Source organism: Carcharodon carcharias, chromosome 18 (genome assembly GCF_017639515.1).
Source record: "Carcharodon carcharias isolate sCarCar2 chromosome 18, sCarCar2.pri, whole genome shotgun sequence".
Taxonomy (NCBI): domain Eukaryota; kingdom Metazoa; phylum Chordata; class Chondrichthyes; order Lamniformes; family Lamnidae; genus Carcharodon; species Carcharodon carcharias.
In genome coordinates, this window is record NC_054484.1 from 48,395,947 (window position 1) to 48,417,912 (window position 21,966).

Genomic DNA, 21,966 nt, shown 5'->3' on the forward strand with positions numbered 1-21,966 from the left:
GTGGAGATGTAAACATTCTGATGGTTTTCAAGGATTCGTTCCAATACGTACTTTTCAAAATCAGGCCAGTGGCTGGTTCCCGTTCTTGTGGCGCATTGCTCGAGCTGATTCCTTATTCTATTCTCGCATCATTTTTTTGCTAACACTGAATTCCCTCGCTGCAGCAGATATTTGATGAGTAAGCAAATGTTACGACCTTTAGTTGGACACCAGTTTTGTACTTCATTCTTTTTGCCAGGGGACCCATTTCTGTTCACCAATCTCATGGTCTGCTCTGTGTGGGTGTGTCTTAAACTCCCATGCATCAGCTTGGCAACACGGCCCATACCGCCTGCTTCATCACATACATCGACTTACAAGGTGAGTAAAGTGTGCATTTCTGAGGGGAACAATTGAGGCTAACTCCTAACGTGAGCATAACATTTCTTAGCAGAAAGATCTCACATGCTGGGTCAACTTATATGCCACTATCTATGGTATATGAATGCTAGTTGTTTCCTTCCCCATTTGACTGCAGTAACATTTCCCTTTTACTATCAGAATATTTGCTATCAAAAATTTGACTACACCTATTGTTTCTTAATTCCTGGTAACAATTGTGATTTATTTTTGAATAGCTTAATTGATCTATTGTTAAAGGACTTCAGAGTAAATAACTACCCAACAATGTATTATTCCCTCAACATAAATATTTGAGTAACATTACAGTGAGCTTTATATGGTTTCTCGATAAGCATCCAGTGTTACAAGGTTGTGCTAGTAGCTTTTATAAAGTCAGATCCATTTGAATTAGTTTTGTTTTATCACACTCTCTGTATACACTGGTTTTAGTCAAACCTTCAATTAATATTCACATTTAATTGTAATTAATATTTTCAATCATATTGCAAAAATAAGTTCAAGCACAATGCAATTCTTTGCATCACAAAAGCTTCTGGTACAGAGTCCAGACAAATTTCTACCCAGCTCTTTATCCTTTTTCAGCAATGACCAGAAATCTGGCCCAGCAGTTAGCTACAGTGTCTCATTGGAAATTTCATGGAAGCCTGGATGCTCAATTTGCAAACTTTAAAATGGCAAATACTAATACTAGGAAATGTGTGTTAAAATCTTCTTTCTCTGATGGAATGATACAGGTTTGTTGATGATGCAGTTCAATATATACTAAGCAATCAGAACTTGTATATTCAAAGACTTCACAATCAAGTGTAGGTATTACAAACCTACAACTAACAGGGTTTTCAGCTCATAGCTCTTGCTCATCCTATTTCCATTCCACAACAGTTGGACTCTTCATTTGTATACATCTCACTGTTCAGAATTTGGATGGTAACATTTTAATCAGTATAAAATAACATAAAACTTGTAAAAATGGGTTTAATTGTGATTTTGTTTGTTGTGTCAACTTGACTCAGTTGATACTCTTTTGCTTTTGTATCAGAAAATTGTGTACTACAGTCCCAGGCCAAGACTTGGGCACACAATCTAGGCCAACATTTCAGGGTAATATTGATCAATGCTACATTGTTGGAAGTCACGTCCTTTAGAGTAGATATTAAAATATGAGATGTTAAAATTGTGGCTGGCAATACTCGAAAGAGGAATTGGGAATTCTCTTAGTGTTTTGGTCAGCATTCCTCCCTCAACTGTCGCCAATAAAACAAGGTGACTGGACATATGTACAATTGTTGTTCATGGAACTTTGCCATTACAAAATGACTACCAAATTACCAAGCCATTCCACTTTTTTGGTAATTCCTTAAATGTGAAATGTTTTGGAATATCTGAGAGTTATGAAAAGCGCTATTTAAATTCAGCTTTTGATTTTAAAATCCCATAATTACCCTAAGAAATTAGGTCTTAAAACATTGCCATGGAATTTCAATGCATGATAGCTGAAATTTCTCTCTCTATGCTAGTTGAAATGCTAATGTATTCAAAATAAGTGAGTTATCATTTCTGCTGAAAGAGCAGAGGAATTTTAGATGAAAGATTTAAGCATGTGTAACCTCACACCCCATTGCACAGTACTTATAAAGTGGTAGTCCTGCATACAAACAGGTTATCGCAGTGGCGCAGATTACAATTGACAATTCCAATGTTTGTTCTGGAGGAAAAAAGCTGGACCATTTGTTCAGCAATAATCAAGTATTATAATTGATAGCCAGTATAATTTTAGTATGAACACCACTCTTTACAGGTGACAATTGTATGAGATTGAAGAGACTTAAAACTATAGATAAAACAAAATTGACTGGTGCAGGGATTACGCATTAACACTATGTATTCATTATTTACAATTTTACTGCTGAATAAGATTCCTGTCACAGAATATTTTATATTACAAAGAAATTAACAGTAATGATTTTAAAACCACCTTGTTTTATTAGGTGGTGTGATAGTTTGCATGTCTGATCACCTATTGCTGAGTAAAAACCAGGCACTATCCCACAATATGGGAGGAGATAAAAGGAGAGTCATTCTAAAGTAACTCTTATGCATTTATTTCCCAGTAGCTGATCCACAATAGAACCAATGAACATATAGAAGCAGAAGACAAATTGGAGCATGGGGATGGATAGAAGAGGGGCTTTCTCTTAAAATAAATGCGGGGAGGGAGGGAAACAATTATATTTACTGCCATTCATTTCATTGATAAATTTAATTGTGGAAAATTACTGATGTCTTTTAAATGTTGACACAAATACTTCAAGATTACTGTTTTGTATTAGAGGCTAACCATATTAAAAAAAAGTTTCTGCTGTGATATTCAAATATTGCCAATTTCTGACCATCATAAAGCCCTTGATTGATGCACTTCATCACTGCAATTCTCTTAGACTCCACTATGCAGTGGCAATATGAGGAGAAAAGCCAAACTGTCTCAAAAGAACATCTCTCGACATAGTGGGCATGAAGACTTGTTGCTGGAAGTAAACCATCGGTACTGTAAACATAAAAATTAAAAAAGTTAACAAATAGATTACTGTTTAATATTGTTACAGAAAAAGATAAAAACATTGCAGAAATTGCCTGAGATTTACTCAGAACTTAAAAGCAAGTATTTTGTATGTAAACACACAGTCAAATTTTTCCTCATTTTTATCTTTAATTGAAAATTGAACTGGGCCAGTTCAATCTTGATATTGCAAGCTTTCAAACAGGCAAAAAAATTCAATTTATTGAGAATTTCTCTCTGCTCCAAAACGGGTGATGGAGCAAAGAGGAAGAAGAAATAGGTAGAAGATTTTTGTGTTAGTGAAGATGAATTTGATGGAAAAAATACATTTAAAGTTAAAAAAGTTGGGGCAAGTATATGATGGGAATAAGGGGCAAGGTAGTGTAAAGTTTTTAGTTTTTTTCTTTTTAATTAAAATTGCCTTTTAAACAATTATTTTAGTTTAGTTAAAATAGTAATTGTTATTGTAGTAATGAAACTCCTGATATATGAAGTTATATTCATTTGTGAACTGGAAGCTTAAAAAACTCATCATCACAGAAAGAATGTCATTTCTCTGGTTTGCAGGCAGTCTAAGGATTAATAGTTTGGGAAGACATTATAGGCTGTTTTAAAAAATCGAATACCGCTAATATCTTTTGAGTAGACAAGTAATCTGGGATAAATAAATCTGTTTTCATAAATTACATGATCAATGCAACGTGGGTTAAAGCACTCATTTACTTAACCAATGTTACTCCTCACTGGTCCCAAGATGAAAAAACAGTCACAATTAATAAAGTGACGGTGGGCCAATTAAGTTTAGGACAATACTTACAACAGTGCTTCTAGACAATTTAGGATGTAATCCTCAAATGAAAGCAGTTAAATGAGAAGTTCTCTTAAGATATCATTATTGCAAAAACAGTATTGCACTTCCATTTCTGCTATGTTCCCTGATGCTTCAAAGTGACAATTTCTTGTGAGGGAGTAAAGAAACTGAATAAAACTGTGGTTTTAAGAATTCAAGGCAGTGGGTTTCACATTTGCATACAGTGTGTTAGGAAATAGAGATAGTTTAAATAAGTTATATTTGTACTTGTGGGTGTTATGAGTTTTAGCTTTATAGTTTAAGTTTGATCTGTATTTCTATATTTGTGTGTTAAGAAAAGGTCAAGCTGAGTTTTAGTTTCACTTTAAAAGGTGCCTGAATTTCTAATGAGTTTTGTGACTTGTAAAGTTAAGCAAACACAAGAGTAGAAAAAACTGTGCTGTTGCCTAGGAACAGGGGTCCAGAGAGGCAGTCCCCACCCACACATGCAGAAAAACTAAAGAAACAGCAATTTTGAGGTCAGCTGGGCGCAACTGCCAAGAAGAAGCAGTCTAGAAGGCTCAGGTAGCCAATTCCAAAGAAAAATTGGTTGAAAGTAGCTGCCAGAGAGAGACTGGAACAAAGGGACAGATAGCAAGATCCAAGCTAAAGAAGTCCCAAATCCAGGGGAGTGGAACAGGAGAAAGTCCTAAGACCACCTTCTAGTCAAAGGAAGGACAGGAACCTGGAAAAGGTCCTTTTAAGTGAAGTTATGAGTGAGGAGCAGGGGAAGGCTCCAAGCTTCAAATTTAAAGAGATGAAAGCTGCAGAAAGCAGATTTAAAGTGATATAAAGGCTTGTGAGAAGTGATAAGGTCCAAAGAGACAGCTGAAGGTGTGTAACTCTTTGCTATGGGCATGTGTAGCAGTGGTGTACTGTTGGCGTCTAAGTTGGAAAGAGAGAATGCATAGAAGGAAGCTTGAATGCATGTGGTGATCCAGGGGAGAGAAACATCAGAAGGAAAGTTCGAAACCCTGGAGGTGAACCCTTGCGGAAGGCGTCGGTTTGGGAGAAGATTCCAAAATGAGTTCTTGGAGAGTGGAGACTGTAAACCCTGTTGTGAAAGACGGAGTTCAGTGAGGCTGGTTGACTCATGGTGTAACAAATGTCTGGGGAGAGTTGATGAGAGATCTATAGCATCTGTTTGGGGTGGCATCTGTCACTTGGTTTCAGAGTGTGATACGCCTGACCACAGGTCACCTATTGTTGTTGGGTGAAGGAGTATTGTACTATAGTTCATTGTTTCTTGTTTAATAAATGTTTTATCCTTTTGTTAAAAGTTCATCAGCTGACTCCTATGACCTTCTTCAGTAGCTACTCTCCACGTATCTAAACAAACAAATAAAAGTTAGGATCTATCAAGCCGGGTTTCACCCTGGGATCAGGCTTGACCAGTTGTGACATCGGCCAGGATCATAAGTCAGATCGTGAAGTTCATGTATATGAGAGAAAAAACACACAGGATATATTTCAAAACCCAACTGGTTCATTAATAGCCTTCAAGAAAGGGAATCTGCCACCTGTACCTGGTCTTGTCTACACATGATTCCAGTCCCACATACTGGTTGCCTTTTAATGCCTGCAAGGATGGACAATAAATGCTGTCTTGCTATTGTTTTTTCTACTCTTGTCTTTGCATCCCAAGAACCAATGTAAAAAAATTCTTATGCACTACTCAGTTGTTTACTACCATCTCAATCCTTTGTAACAAACATCAATAACTGCACTTAAACGAAAACTAATAATCTTGTTCGTGTTTGAGATGCAATTCATTACAATAACACAAAAGGTGAAGCACAGCAGAAACTTGTCCCTTTAATCAATTATACATAGTACAAAGTAATCTGTCCTCCATTATTAGTGAGAGTACTCTATTAAAAAAAACTGAAAGATCTTTCAATGTTCACTGCCTTCCTGATACCAATATAGAATCTACAACTTTTAAGCATCGTTTGAGGAACTAAATGCCCTGACATCAAAATGGATTTGCCTATTTAATTTGCTTACTGGCATTGTTTGACAATTCTAAAATTGTTTTTCTAGCTTAAACTGCTTACCAAGCAGGCTGAGTGGAACTTTTTTTTGCAGGTTCTGCAGGCTTTCTTTGGAAGCGAATAGTTAGAACCATGAATTACTGAAAAGCAGATCATGCATTCCTCAGTTCCTTCAAACCGTTTATCCACATTGCTCTTCCACAATGCAAGACCTTCCATGATGCTGCCGTTCTATAAAAAAGCAACGTGTAGCAATAAGAAGTGCACAGTTAATTACAAATGCTACAGGAACTACAATAATTTTAATTTGTATTCAAGTTTTTACACCATTTTAAATGGATATATCAACATAAAAAATAACCAATACTATAAATAATTACTGCACTGGCTGATACATAATAGATAAATGATTTAATTAATTGGGAATTGTCTCATGTTTGTCAATTATGTTGACCTTACTTTGCTTTCATTTGGCAGTCAGTTTGCACTGCTCCAATTAACCAAGCAGAAAATCACAATAAAAACAGAAAATAGTGTAAAAATTCATTATGTCAATAACAGGTGGATGTAGGTCAGGTGGCTGGCGGTGGAAGTGTGGGTGGGTGAAAAGATTAAAAATAAGAATCCTGACACCAATCCATTTGAGATGGGAAGGCTGGGTTGGGGATGTGGGGGCAATTGACCAACCTGCTCCAAGAAAATGGGTTGGGATTTTAAATATTATAATGAGGATACATGATTTTGAATTTAACTGTGGACGGCCGAGTTTCCCGAGCCTCAGGAAACACGGCAGCTATAACCACATATAGACTATTGGATCCAAGAGGAGAAATGCCTTTCCACTTACATGCTAGATTCCACGTACCAGCTTGGGCAACCTCCCCAAGCTTGGACCCCCACACCCCCATACCCTTACAATCCTTCAATATTTTATTTGATAAATCCAGTTTATTCTGGTGCCTTGCAATAGACATGAAAATAAAATAAATCACTTTATGCCTGTCTGACTGCACCCAGCAAAGGTAACAGATGTACTGAACATATATTAAACTCTATTGCAAAAATTCAAGCTTTTTCCTCTCTCTATTATAATCTATCAATAGAAAAACAACATAGGGAACTGTTGATCTGTATTTGACCAACTGATGCACGTAACTCCATAAAAACTCATGTTCCTGCTTGAAATCAATTGAAATTGTGCACGTTCAGTTAATATAAAATCTATTCATTTATTAAGACTCTATTCAGACATACACTGAAACCCAATTCCAATAGCCTTTAAGGCACTTTTACTCCCCTCCCACCCTGTAACACTGAGGCTTCTGATTCCCCTCCATGGATTGCACTGCCTTCTTCCCCACCACAGATAGATTTGCACTCTAATTTTCTTCGTTAATTCTCGTCGTGGTTAATATAGTTGATATTTTGCTGCACCAGAAGGTCTCCAAAGAGCAATGCATTAAACGACGGTCATTTGTCACAGCATAAGCAAGGTTGACTGGGGTCATTGTGTCCCGTTTACATCTGACTGTTGTTGGAGCACAATTACATGGGTGCCAACAGCCCTCCAGTATATTGTCTAAACAGCCTATCTTGATGTGGGAACTTCAACAGTGAGTGCTGGTAAATTGTTCAGCAGTGGAAGGGATCACAGTTAAGCTCAATCCTGTTTTCATCTGAAGTTTTCAAACTCACACTTTGAAATTCGGGTCAGTGAATAGCTGGAACCCCAGCTGATTTTCCCCACCTTAATTTCAAGAACACTGAGCCAAATACAAATGTCCACAATGCCATAATGTCTGAGATCCGTTAATTCGGTGGAGACTAAGGCCGGGATTTTCTGGCCCTGTTGCGGGCGGGACCCGCCATGGGTGAGGCGGGGCCCCAGCCAGAAGTCCACTGACTTGCAGCGGGACCGGAAGATCACAGCAGCGGGAAGGTGCGGAAAATCCCGCCATAAGTGTGGAGCCTCATAGCAAAAAAAAAGTCAATACAACTACACCACTAGGCAATCCTCTTTAATCTCGCTCTATATTTTTGCTAGTTATTGAATAGAGTGAAACAACTCCATCTCTCTGTTAAGTGTTGTGGGGATGGTGCCTTTACTGACTGGACCATCTGGGAAGCTAAAGGTCTTTCTTTCACAAATTTCTCAGCACATTAATAAGATAAAAGTGATAACCTATTTTGTAACCAAGCTGTTCCTAAGAAAACACAGCCACTTTAGACCCAATTAAAAAACCCTTTATGTAGGAACAGAGAGGACTGGGGAAGATGGGGTGAGGTGAAATTTTAAAGTAATGAATGAGAGCTAAAATACATGTTAACCACTCACAAATTGCCAAATGTGGAATGCTTAAGGGGAGGACAGATAGAAATATTTAAAAATATATTTTAAAGACACTGGTTTACAAAGATGAAATTTTTATATTACACATAAATTATAGGTTAAAAGAATACAAATGCATGTTGGGAAAATAGGAAAGACAGGATGAGCAGATGCAACCAATGATGGCATTTTAGCACTGCTGAAAAATGATGGACTCAAGAAGATTGATTTTCCAGAGTTGTCAACAATTTAGGGGAAGATTATTGCTTCTCTCAAGGTGAAAAGGGATTCCTAGGTAGGCTTAAGTGATGTGCTTTTTTTGGTTTTTATCCTGGAGTTTCCTTACAGTGTAGTTAAATTGAACAGCTCAACAGAAGATCTATTATTAACGTTCACTATAAAATGTATTGTATCAGTTGCTCATCATGAACAGAGGATTTCTTCCCTCCAAACTGCTATCTGGGTGGGTTTATAATTTACTTAATACCCTTCAAAAGGTATTTTTCTATCTACTGTAGATCACGGCGCAAAAAAAGTGTGAAGCTAAGTAGCAACAATGAATGCAAATACTCCGTCTCATCTCCTTTGGGAGGCACTGAAAAATTGTATACCACTTACGTGGGAAGAATGCAAAACCAAACTCTATTCCTTTTGGGGAGGAAGACTATTTTCAATATTTTATTTGATAAATCCAGTTTATTCTGGTGCCTTGCAATAGACATGAAAATAAAATAAATCACTTTATGCCTGTCTGACCGCACCCAGCAAAGGTAACAGATGTACTGAACATATATTAAACTCTATTGCAAAAATTCAAGCTTTTTCCTCTCTCTATTATAATCTATCAATAGAAAAACAACATAGGGAACTGTCGATCTGTATTTGACCAACTGATGCACGTAACTCCATAAAAACTCAAGTTCCTGCTTGAAATCAATTGAAATTGTGCACGTTCAGTTAATATAAAATCCATTCATTTATTAAGACTCTTTTCAGACATACACTGAAATCCAATTCCAATAGCCTTTAAGGCACTTTTACTATTTACCAGTGTCCCTGCCTCACATTTCAGTGAATAATCCCTGCTAAACTACTGCGGGCTACAGCAATCCCCAGAGCTAATGTCATCATCCATGGAGCTTTGTCCGCTGGATGGTTTTATAGTTTCCATAAACTGGTGAATGATTTCTTTTAAAGTTGTAAATCATCTTTTTTCATGAAACTGTAAAGTTCGATGATGTTTTCCCATGGCATGATTGAATTCATATAGTCATGCTACATTTAAAAAAAATTGATACCTTCAAAACTGCTTTAATCCAGGTAGACTAAGGAAATTTATTAGCAGAAAAGGGTTGGGTGGGGGGGGGTGGAGGTTGATTTAAATGTCAAGTACAGGCCTAAACTGGCATTTTTGAGCCGAAAAGGTGGGGTCATCCTATATGCCATGTCGACCTATGTAGTGCTATCTACTGGTGGGTGGGGTTAATTTCCTACAGAAAACAAATGTATGTGTCACACGATCTCAAAGATCCAAAAACTAAAGCTTTGTTGATATCTTAGGATCCTTTAAATTTTCAGGTTTATTCCAGCCAGCTAAAAAGGGAAAAAAAAGGCAAATAAAGCCAACTTGCACCATGCCTGTGCAGCTGCAGTGCCCACTTTGAAGAATATGTCTTCCATCTTATCTCTGAACAAAACATGTACAAGGCACAGGAGAAAATAATTCTAAAATATTCAGTGAAGCAAGGGAAAGAAACTCTTTGAAATCAATTTACAATAAAGTTAATCTGGTTACATAATGTAGGTTAGTGTTTAAAACATGTATCAGCTAATTAAAATATTCCATTGTGTTTAATCTTACAGTACCTGAAGATTAAGAAATGTATTTAGCTGCAACATCCAGTTGCGCCACTGCTGAACAGCCACACCAACTCGTTTCCCACTTTCTACAGTAATTGACCCAAGAGGATAGTTTGTTGGTAACTGTATGATAAGCTCAATGAATATATCATCCACAGAATAGGTAGCATGTACCTCTCGGGCTACAGGACGAGCTTTCACCTATTATGAAACAAAAAAAGCATCTGAAAACCTGAACAGCGCAATGCCAAATTTTTACACCTTTCAGAACAGACAAATTTGTTATAAGTATATTAGTAGCTGGATATATATCACGTGTTCCAACCATATGATCAATCTTATAAATGTACACGGTAATTCAAAAAAAAAGCAGAAGCACTACTTGCAATAGTAACTAGAAGTTTAATAGCAATAAACCTGAAATACAGATCTGTGATTTTCACATGATCCTAAGCACAAATAAAAGGATCAAGAAAGTCTGGCTAGGATGGAGATTGATGAGTGATACCACCAGTATCCCCAAATCTGTGGAAGTACTATTGGTGAAAAAGACAAGGCCAATGCAATTGCAATACAATTTTTGTAACACTGCCGAAGAGCTCTTTTGGCACACGGTGTTTTGCAGGACTGATTGTGGTTCTACAGCTGTGTAAGTGGCTGAACAAACATTAATACAATTTTAAAAGTGAGTGTAACACAATCAATATCGTCACCCGTTGTTCTCTGGTTGCCACAGAGCGTGGTTATTGGACAAAGATTAGAATATATTTATGTAAGTTTTATTTCAGTGGAGTAGAGAAATTAAGAATTTATGGAGATACTAATGACAAAAGCAGCATCATCGCCTAGAAAAATTATATACAATTCCCACAGCTTATAGCGGGTTAGTTGGTGTAAACGCTGTTTTCCCTCTATATGAAGTAGATGATTAAAAGGATTAGCACTGCTCAAACATCAACTTCAAATTCAGAATGCCAAATCCAGGTTGCATTGAATGTACAGCATGGAAACAGGTAATTTGGCATTTATGCTCCACACAAGTGCAAACAAACTAGAGTGTATGCAGATTTGCAAACCACATTTAAACCACAACTGCTAAGGACTTTAAGTTAAAGTAAATAAATTATGCATACAAAAGATTATAAATGTACTTAACTTTATACCACAGTAGTTATACATGTTAGTGCCTAAGAACTCTGTAATTCAAGTCTGCAACATTTGTCTCTGGTAATATGGGAGTCAAATGTTCATTTTCTTCATCATGCCGCAGTCTGGCTCTATCAGGGTGCTGACCCTTGGCACACCACAATGTCAGAAATACAGAGCAAATATTGTTCTTTTCATCAGAGTCTTGTTCGCCCTTATCATCATTTTGACGTTGCATTGTAGCAATATCCTCTCTTATTTCATTGGTATCAAGTTTCAGGTGAAATGTTATGGACACGAAGGTAACGCAGCTGAGTTAATTCTTTCTCTGACATCTGGTCTGATGCCGCCATCTGCCTTGCAGCAAGTCATGACTGAAATTCTTTCCATAGTTTTTATTTGGCCAAGCAGAGATTTATCTTTGAAGGCAAGTGAGCCATAGACAACATACCTAAACACCAGTCTCATCACAGTTGAAAATGTTCCATAGTTCACAACTTTGAGCTGCAGAGGCAATATATTATCTGGCCATTGCTCTGCACCTGTGCCATTTCAGATACGTTTCTTTGTGTCTGTGATGGAACAACTTTCATCTCTGAAGTCACCCCTCACAGGGATTAAAATCAAGTCTCCTCAGTGTTTCAGCCAACTGTTTGACTTTTTTGGGTTAGAAGGGGGCCACTGGGGAGAACATCTCTCCCAAACGCATTCTGAGACCAGCACAGAAGTGCCTCTTCAACTTTCATCCTTACCCTTGTGCTTTCTTTTCTCTCTAAATTAGACTCTGGCTCCCATGAAATCTCATGGCATCAGGGCAACGAAACCTCCTGCTGGTTACCTCGCTCCGCTCAGCTGATGAATCAGTGCTCCTCCATGTTGAAGACCACTTGGAGAAAGCACTGAGGGTGGCAAGGGTGCAGAATGTACTCTGAGTGGGGGACTTAAATGTCCACCACCAACAGTGGCTCGGTTGTACCACCACAGACCAAGTTGGTTGAGTCCTAAAGGACATAGGTGTTAGACTGGGTGAGGGAACAAGAGGGAAAAACATTCTTGACCTCATCCTCACAAACCTGCCTGCAGCAGATGCATCTTTCCATGACAGTGTTGATAGGAGTGATAACCTTGTGGAGACGAAGTCCTGTCTTTAGATTGAGGATACCCACCCTCGTATTGTGTGGCATTACCTTTGTGCAAAATGGAATAGATTTCAAACAGATCTAGCAACTTGAGACTGGGCACCCAGGAGGCGCTGTGGGTCATTATCAGCAGCAGAATTATACTCAACCACAATCTGTAGCCTCATGGCCCGGCATATCCCCCACTCTACCATGACAACCAAAACAGGGAATCAACCCTGGTTCAATGAAGAGTGCAGGAGGGCATGTCAGGAGCAGCATCAGGCATACCTAAAAATGAGGTGTCAACCTGGTGAAGCTACAACACAGGACTACTTGCAAAATGATAAATGCCAAACAGCATAAGCAGCAAGTGATGGCCAAAGCTAAGTGATTCCACAACCAGCAAATCAGATCTATGCTCTGCAGTCCTGCCACATCCAGTCGTGAATGGTGGTGGATAAATAAACAACTCACTGGAGGAGGAGGCTCCACAAATATCCTCATACTCAATGATGGAGTAGCCCAGCACGTCAGTCCAAAAGATAAGGCTGAAGCATTTGCTACAATCTTCACCCAGAAGTGCAGAATGGATGATGCATCGTGGCCTCCTCTGGAGGTCCCCAGCATCACAGGTGCCAGTCTTCAGCCAATTTGATTCACTCCACGTGATATCAAGAGGTGGCTGAAGGCACTAGATACTGCAAACACTATGGGCCCTGACAATTTTCTGGCAATAGTACTGAAGATTTGTACTCCAGAACTTGCCGCACCCGTAGCCAAGCTGTTCCAGTACAGCTACAACACTGGCATGTACCTGGCAGTGTGGAAAATTGCCCAAGTAGCACACAAAAAGCAGGACAAATCCAACCTGGCCAATTACTGCTCATCAGTCTACTCTCAATCATCAGTGAAATGACTGAAGGGGTCATCAACAGTGCTATCAAGCAGCCCTTGCTTAGCAATAACCTGCTCACTGAAGCTCAGGTTGGGTTCCACCAGGGTCATTCAGCTTCTGACCCCATTACGGCCTTGGTTCAAACATCGACAAAAGAGCTGAACTCCCGAGATGATGTGAGAGTGACTGCCCTTGAGATCAAGGCAGCATTTGACGGAATGTGGCATTAAGAAGCCCTAGCAAAACATGTAATCAATGGGAACCAGGGAGAAAACTCTCCACTAGTCTGTACCTTGTCCATTGCGAACAGCAGAAGGGACATGCTGTTTGATACGATCCTGTTAGGATGTGCTTCTGTTAGGATGCCAGGGTGCTGCCCTCAAGCGAAAAAGATGCTCTGCCCATCACACAAATGAGTAATGCAGTATATGAATTTTTGTGCCAGTGAGATGCTGGGTATATAGGCTGTACATCCCAAAGACTGGCGGATCGCATCAAACAGCATGTCCCTTCCGCTGTTCGCAACTTGCAAAGTACAGACCGTATCCAACCAGCCCATGCTTGCAAAACTCAAAACAATGTCCAACATAAGATGTGATTCTGCGATTAGATAATGTTTGTAAGTAATCCTCAGTGTGCTAAAAATTACGCTGACAACCAATCTAACATTATCAGTTGGGCTTGCAGTGTGGCACATTTGTGTGCATTGGAAGTTACATATGTTAATACACAAGGCCCTGTTCTTTGCAGACCAAGAGAACATGTACACACATTGTGCCTGTTTCAGCTAAACAAAATAAGTGATAGCCATTTGCTGGTTTATTCCTTAGGGCAATGCCTTGAGCAATCAGTCAAGCCGCCTAGTTTAAAATTCAAACAAAGCTTGGCAGGTAACTCTCAGTCACCATTAACTGATGCATTCATCATGGCAACGCCTTTACTAATCAGTGTCCACTTGTCAATCAATCAGCACTCTCTTCTCATAAAGTATAAAGTTGTTACTTTTCCTGACATTGCTATTTTTACAAATGCCCTGATGAATGCAAGAGAAAAAGCTTTGACAAAATGTATTTTTTCAGCAATACTATGCTACTTAAAGGGGATTAAGGATCCAAGGTAACTGCAACTCAGCAAGTTATAGAATCATAGAGCCATTAAATACAGAAGAGGCCATTCAATCCGTTGACTCCATGCCATGTATCTGTAATGCAATCCAGTCAGTCCCATTCTCCTCTCTATCACCTTAGCCTTGCATGTTTATTTCCCTCAGGTGCCCATCGAATTTTCTTTTGAAATCATTAATTGTCTTTGCCTCTACCAGCCTCATATCATTTGCTGTGTAGAACATTTTTTCTTACATTCCCCCTGCATCTCTTGCCCAAAACCTTAAATCTGTGTCCATTCATCCTTGTACCATTAGCTAATGGGAACAATTTTGTCTACCTTATCTAAACCTGTCATAATCTTGTACATCTCTATCAAATCTCCTCTCTATCTTCTTTGCTCCAAGGAGAACAATTCCAGCTTCTCCAACCTAACCTTGTGGTTAAAATCCCTCACCCCTGGAACCATTCTGTTAAAACTACTCTGCACCCTCTCAGGGACTCACACATCTCTCCTAAAATATGGTGAATAGAACTGGATGTAATGCTTTAGTTGTGGCCTAGACAGAGTTTTATGAAGGTTCAGCAAAACTTCCCTATTTTTGTACTCATTACCTCTATTTATGAAGCTCAAGATCCCATATGCTTTATCACTGACTCAATATGTCCGGCGACCCTCAATCCACATGAACCCTCACAAAATACATCACCTCACACTTTGCTATATTAAGTTCCATCTGCCACTGGTCTGTGCATTCTGCTAGCCTATCTATGTCCTGTTATGAACATTTAATTAAATATCTGAGTCTGCGAGGAATAGTGGCATGTTTAATACATTATAGGCAGTGTCTTAGTAATTGATATCTGTGGTATGGATACCGTTAATTGTCCAAGATATACTGTTGCCCACCCTAACTATGAGGACTATAAGTGGTGGAGGCTGTATCAAGTAGTCTGTCTGTAGACAATATGTAGAATCTTTAGAGATCTCTGGGAATTAATCATTTTAGAACGTCATCATTTCATTTACTTCAAATCACAATAACCAAAATAGGGGAATAATCATTCCAAATTCAGTTCAAGCACAATAATTTCTCTAGTGTTTGCTCTTTACAATAATTGTGAGCACAAATTTTCATGCAGCAAAATAGAATTTTGAATATATCAAAAATGATCACTAACCACCATGCTCTTGAACGTTTGTGTACTGGATTGCACAGCTGAAATTTCCTGTGAAGAAAGAATGCTGCTGACATATCTGCTGGTGTATTTATCCACTGTACTGGACACACGCTTGTCTTGACTATTCCACCAAAGTCGAACCGTGGCTGGCAAATCTTCCAAAACGCTATAATATACAGCACAAGCCAACATGGAAACTTCTGTGTTTAAGGTTTCTGTCTCTAGTGAAAAAAAAGTTCTCATTACTTAATTTAATAATTATTAAAAATTGTCTTGAGAACTAAAGGTCAAAATTCTAATTATTAAAAAAACTCAAGTTTTTCAATGAGTATACTTTCATTTATAAGTAAAATTGATTTTTCAATATTTCATTGTTGCCAGTGAGAAATGATATATGAAAGTACACAGACATTTATCATTTTTTAATTAATTGCATTTCTGGAATAAAGTTTAAAATGGTTATATCTTCTACTTTGGTGCAGCAATATTAATGCAGGGTTCACTGTGTTAAAGTCTACTGCAGATTGATTAGATACAACAAAAATTTGCATTTCTGTAGCACCTTTACTATATAGCAAGCAGCTTCATGGGTGTGTAATCAGACCAAACAACCATCACGAAGCCAAAGAAACATCAGGACAGGTGGCCAAAGGTTTGGTGAAAGGTAACTTTTAAGGAGTGTCATAAAGGAGAGAAATGGGGAGACTTCGGGTGGAAATTAGGGAACTTAGAGCCTACACAGCTGAATATTAATACATATTTGAGTTAAGGCAGAGATGGTGATAGAGAATTGCCACACAGTGTTATATGAATGTGATAAAATGGACAAAACTTGATAATAAAATAAGGACAAAGAAGACCACTTCACACCAAAGCCCCTTGATGTTATCAGAAGTCCAAATGAACTAAACTACTCAGCCCTCCATATTTATTTAAACATCAACTTTTAGAAAAATTGTAAGATAGTGTCAGTAAATCTTCGAGCCAAAGCCAGTGCTGGTTTAACTGACTTTAGAATAAATTTCTTCTATCTTCATTTATTTTTATACCTTGGAGAAGGATGACATGTTTCTCACTGAATAGTGTCCGTAACCCTTTACTGGCAGAATCAGTAATCTGTCCAGGAATAGTTGGATTTTCTGGCATCAGTCTGAAGAGATGTTGCAGTAATTTGTGTAAACATTTACTCTTACGAAGATAAGTTGCATATATAGCCCGCAACTAGAGAACAGGGAAAACAAAAGAAAATGGTTATCCCATGTAAATTTTCGATATATGGTATGTGCTATTTTGTTTCCATCATCTTGCTATATAAAATTGGGGATGCAGTTACAATCATTTCAAGGGCAGAATATTGCTGTCGGCGTGCGGGTGCGGGCCCGACACGGCAACGTGTAAAATGATGCGCGATGTCAGGCGTGTGTCCCAATGTCATCGCATGTCATTTCGATATTTCGTTCAGCGGGCACACACTGGAGACGGCTACGTGCCTGCCGAAATGTCAATGGCCTATTATGGACATTAAAAAAGCAATTAAAGTTGTTAACAGCGCTGCCTGTCGAACCTTAAGGTTGGCGGGCTGGCGAATAACCCAAGCAGCCTTCTCATTTTCCAGGAAGCCTCAACCACGGGGTGGGATGAAGTTTCCTGAAGCTTGTATAAAATAAATAAATAAATTTTCTTGACTTCACAAACATGTTCTGGCTCATGTGACACTGTCACATGAGGGGACATGTTTAAATCATTTTTTACTTTATTCTTTAAAAACTTTTATTATCTACTTAATCTTGATTGCTGCGCTCTTTCACGCGCATGTGCAAAAGAGTGCAGGCCTCGACTCACCCTCCTCTCCCTACCCGCACAAGTAGCAGAGTGCTACCGGCTGCACGTGTAAAATGGTGGCACACAGCCGATTGCGGGCAGCAGTTGGCTCCGCACCCGCCCCCACCGACTCCCGCCCAGCCTGCCTGGCATAGGTAAGATTCTACCTCAAGTCTGTTAAGTTTTCCATTTTGTAAGTGGTAATGTTAACATCCATTTTTTAAAAACTGGATTATGCTACTTAACCTAAAGTTATAAAGTGACAATGAATATTTCTGTCATTTCAGAGGTACTTCTCAGTGATTTAGAAATATTATATTACACACTCACAAATATCAACACATGTTACAGGGAACAGCACTTCTCAGAGGAAAAGTCAAAAGGCTGGTTTGTTTGAGACGGTTTAGTGAAGAACAGGAAAGATAACCTTTAGAAGTAAAACTCCAAGTTATGAAGAGTGGCTTAGAAATGAGCATTTTCTTTCATTGAAGAGCAAAGATAAAAGAAACATATTTCAACTTATAGCATACTGAAAAATATAGATAATATAGTTTTTTTTTTAAAACTTATGATCATAAAACACGCACACTCAAAATTGCTAAGTCTCAAGCTAAACATTAGGAAAATAATTTGACTCATATCAAAATAATTTAGTGCTATGAGTGGAATTAATGCATCTTTCTTGCTCAGTAAACAGAGAAAGAAATGTGCATCATATACTGCCTATCATGTCCAAAAAAAACTTTCCATTTTTCAAGTGTAGTCACTGTTGTAATGTAGGCAATACAGTAGATAAGGTATACACAGCAAGGTTAAAAAAAAGTAATGCGATAATCTGTTTGATTAGTGATGATGGTTGAGAGATAAGTACTGCTCAAAACACTGGGAGAACTCTTCTACCCATCTTCAAAAGTGCCATGGGATCTTTTGCATCCGCCTGATAGATGGGGCCTTAATTTAATGGCTTATCTGAAAGATACCCCATCTGACAGTGCAGTGCCCTCTTGGTACTGCACTAAGCCACTTGACTGCAACCTGAACTCATTACGTCCTGACTCAGAAGCAAAACTGTACCACTGATTCAAGGCTGACACCTGAATGCGCATCGTTTTACAACTTCCGTTTTTTAACATTTTCAGGTTTATACCAAAGTATTTTACTTTTATTGGCAGGAAGTCCTCAGCTATGTCAATTATTTTAGGTATGATGCACTAACATCAGCATATTCCTAGGTTAACCCCTATAAAAACGTCAATGTGTCAAATGTGGTACGCGTTGTCTTTCCAGACCAGTTCCTTTTGTGCATACAAAAGTAAACATAAATTACAAAAAGAAAACGGTAAACAAAAATAGAAAATCACAAGGCAGTCAACAACTGTAAAGAATAATTTTGGTCACATACCCTTTCAGACATTATCCTTACATGTTGACAGCTCTCTTTATAGATCTTTATCTTTATATAGATTGACCTGATGTTGGTTCCAGATTTTTTTTGCCTTTGTTTTCTAAATTGTTTCTGTAGTATCAATTTTCTATTACCAGATGTTGAGTGTGTGATTTGTAATTATAAACAATAACAATGCATTTATAAAACATGGTAAACACTAAAAGGCATCCCATTCTACACATATGTACCTCAGACGGTGATGCTTTGAAAAATATGAGAAGCAGCTTCCATGCAAGCAGGTACCCCAGAATGGAATAGTAAGCTTCACTTAGTGGCTCAATATCTGTGTACTCTCCAACTGGAATGTTACAGAAAATATTCTCCAAATCTGCCTCCTGAGTACCAATTACTGACATAAGTGCTGCAGGTGGTGATCTGAAGGTTGAAAAAGAAACTCTTAAAAACAATATATAAGATTGACATGACCACTACCTTAGGAAAACAGTCAATTGGTTCATCTGTTCCTTGGTTATTTATGACTATTTCAAGAGTAATTCCAGTTTTAAAACTTTCATAAGAAAATAAGCACCTTCTAATTCAATGGACCAGTGCTCTATTTTTGCCATATGTTCATCAGAATTTATATCAACATCCTGGGCGTTACCATTGACCAGAAATTAAACTGGACTAGCCATAAAAATACTGTGGCTAGAAGGGCAGATCAGAGGCTAGGATTCTGCAGTGAGTAACTCACCTTCTGACTCCCCAGAGCCGGTCCACCACCTACAAGGCACAAGTCAGGAGTGTGATGGAATACTCTCCACTTGCCTCAATGAGTGCAGCTCCGATAACACTCAAGGAGCTGGACACCATCTAAGACAAAGCAACCAGCTTGATTGGCATCCTTTCCATAAACATTCACTCCCTCCACCTATGACGCACAGTGGCAGCCGTGTCTACCATCTGCAAAATGCACTGCAGGAACTCACCAAGCCTCCTTAGCACTTTCTAAACCCATGACCACTACCATCAATAAGTGCAAGGGCATCTCCCCCTGGAAGTTCCCCTCCAAGCCACTCATCATCCTGACATGGAAATATATCACTGTTCCTTCACTGTCGCTGGGTCAAAATCCTGGAACTCCTGAAACACTGTGGGTGTACCTACACCACATGGACTGCAGCGGTTCAAGAAGGCAGCTCACCATCATTTTCTCAAGGGCAATTAAGGATGGGCAATAAATGCTGGCCTAGCCAATGGTGCCCACATCCCATAAATAAATAAAATTGTATTGTTTATAGAACTAATACACTGAGCTAAATTGTCAGCAACAAGCTCGTTAGCAGATTCACATGCCTTTGTAAAGCTCCCCAAGACAAGTAAACTTGGAAGGTGTTTGTATATTAATGCAATGTTCACAAACAAATGTCTGGTAATTTACAGTTTTCGTTGGATTAGCCTTGGCATAAATTTGGTAGCTATTTTTAACATTGGCTTCAGTATTGTGCTCAATGTTGTTGTCAATGTGAAACTCTAAGTGAAGAAATATTACAAAGCAGGTTCCATTGCAGTACAGAAACAAACTCAACAGCAGTTGTGTCCATGACTAGGATTTGCAGTAATTCAAAGTAGCTCTAGGATAGACTAAGAATAATAGAGCTATTTAATACCCAGCTGCACTTGGAGTCTAAGCTTTTTCTTCATTTATTGGTAGAATGAAGAACAATGAAATGTATTCAGGAAGTCAAAGTTACTTGGATCTCAGGGAAAGAATTAGGCCATTACTTACAAAGCATGTTCTTCGTCATTCCCATTGTCATCATAAGAATTCAGATGTTCATGATCAAAGGCAGGTAGCTCTGACATTAACCTGATGGTTACAAATCAGAAGCAATTTGGTCACAATGTTTCTATCCTCAAGAACTTTGTATAACTTGAAAAATCATCATCCCACTTGCAGTGCAAGGAGAAAGTACAATGTTGGTAAGTTTGTTTTAATTTGTCCATGAATAAAAGCCCCGCTTAGCATAAATATACAAGGCCAAACACTGCAAGCATTTTTATACATTCAAATTTTGTTTAAAAATTAGGTTTTTATTTCCTTTATTTAAAACATAAAATCGGATAGTTCCTCTTTAAAATAAATTGTTGCCTTTATCATTGTGATGCTGTAAATTGGAAGTTATCAATACGAGTGATGGGACACAACTATAAACAGCCTCAGTGATTTCTTAGTGAATTCCTGATTTCATTGCTGCTGACAGAGGAAAGGGAAGAGAAACATCACTTTAGTTGGTGAAACAGTGTAGCTTCAGCAAAACCTGGTAGCAGTCAGTTGGACAGAAGAATGGACAGTGATTTCTCAGTTTCAACCCAAGAAACCCATATTTCATTTAACTTATAACTGATTCAATGTTGTATCCAAGCTTTAAAACTATGGTGGTTTTCAGAATTACTTGAAATATAAACTACTTTTAATTAACTAACTGTACAATTTGTCTAGCTGGATAAGACAAGGTTTGTATCAGGACTGCATTATGCTCATCTTCTCAGATACCATTGGATCTTTTACCTGAGAGAGCTGATGGAACCTTAGTTTAGCATCGCATCCAAATGATGGCATCAAATAATAAGTAATCATAAAATAGTAAGTTAAAAATAGCCCACCTCGTGGAACTGCCTGGATTAATCATCTAGTTTCAAAGCTGATATTGAGATAATTGCAAAACTGGTACTGAGAGTATATAAACAATGCTTCATATTCAATTGAATATGGCTTATTGAACTGCAGCACAATCAATAAAGTTGTTTTTAAGGAAACTGAAAAAATAAATACAGTAGACCTCTGGTTTTACAGTTATTAAATATCATATGTGTCAATAATTTTATTGTGCACTTATACATGCTGCACTATTATTGTCTTTCTACAAGTAATGCTGAGGGCACAAAATTCTGATAGTTGAGCAGTGACATTAAGAGGGAGTTGACAATGCTGCATCCTGTGATTATTTCTTTTTTAGTTAACACCCACAACTTTAGTGAGAACATTCAATGTAGCTATATCAAATTTTGAACATAAGGTATAAAATATGTTTCATATATTCAGTTACAATGTAGGACTGCATAGAAGAACTGAATTTGAACTGCTTACAAAATAGCTGAAGTTGTTCAACAGCACCAAATATCAGTACTGCATTATTTAGAGACTTCTTGTCCTTTGATAGAAAAAAGGGGAAAATCCTACAATTCTACAAGCAAAGTTTCCAATTTTAGCTGGACTTCGTGGGTAGATACTGAATGGCAGACAATTGTTTCCCAA

The 21,966-nt window shown here is 38.2% G+C and overlaps 1 protein-coding gene across 1 annotated transcript in view; it reads right to left on the reverse strand.

Moving 5' to 3' along the window:
- Positions 1-1,361: 1,361 nt before the first annotated feature.
- Positions 1,362-21,966, reverse strand: part of ltn1 (listerin E3 ubiquitin protein ligase 1) — a 139,245-nt gene continuing 118,640 nt past the window's right edge. Inside the window, exons 24-30 of the mRNA XM_041210886.1 lie at positions 20,437-20,517; positions 18,896-19,082; positions 16,489-16,660; positions 15,440-15,660; positions 9,999-10,193; positions 5,867-6,034; positions 1,362-2,947 (exon numbers count right to left, since the gene is read on the reverse strand). Of these exons, the coding sequence (XP_041066820.1) occupies positions 2,885-2,947; positions 5,867-6,034; positions 9,999-10,193; positions 15,440-15,660; positions 16,489-16,660; positions 18,896-19,082; positions 20,437-20,517 (1,087 nt within the window). The 3' untranslated portion in view covers positions 1,362-2,884. The remainder of the gene's footprint in view (positions 2,948-5,866; positions 6,035-9,998; positions 10,194-15,439; positions 15,661-16,488; positions 16,661-18,895; positions 19,083-20,436; positions 20,518-21,966) is intronic.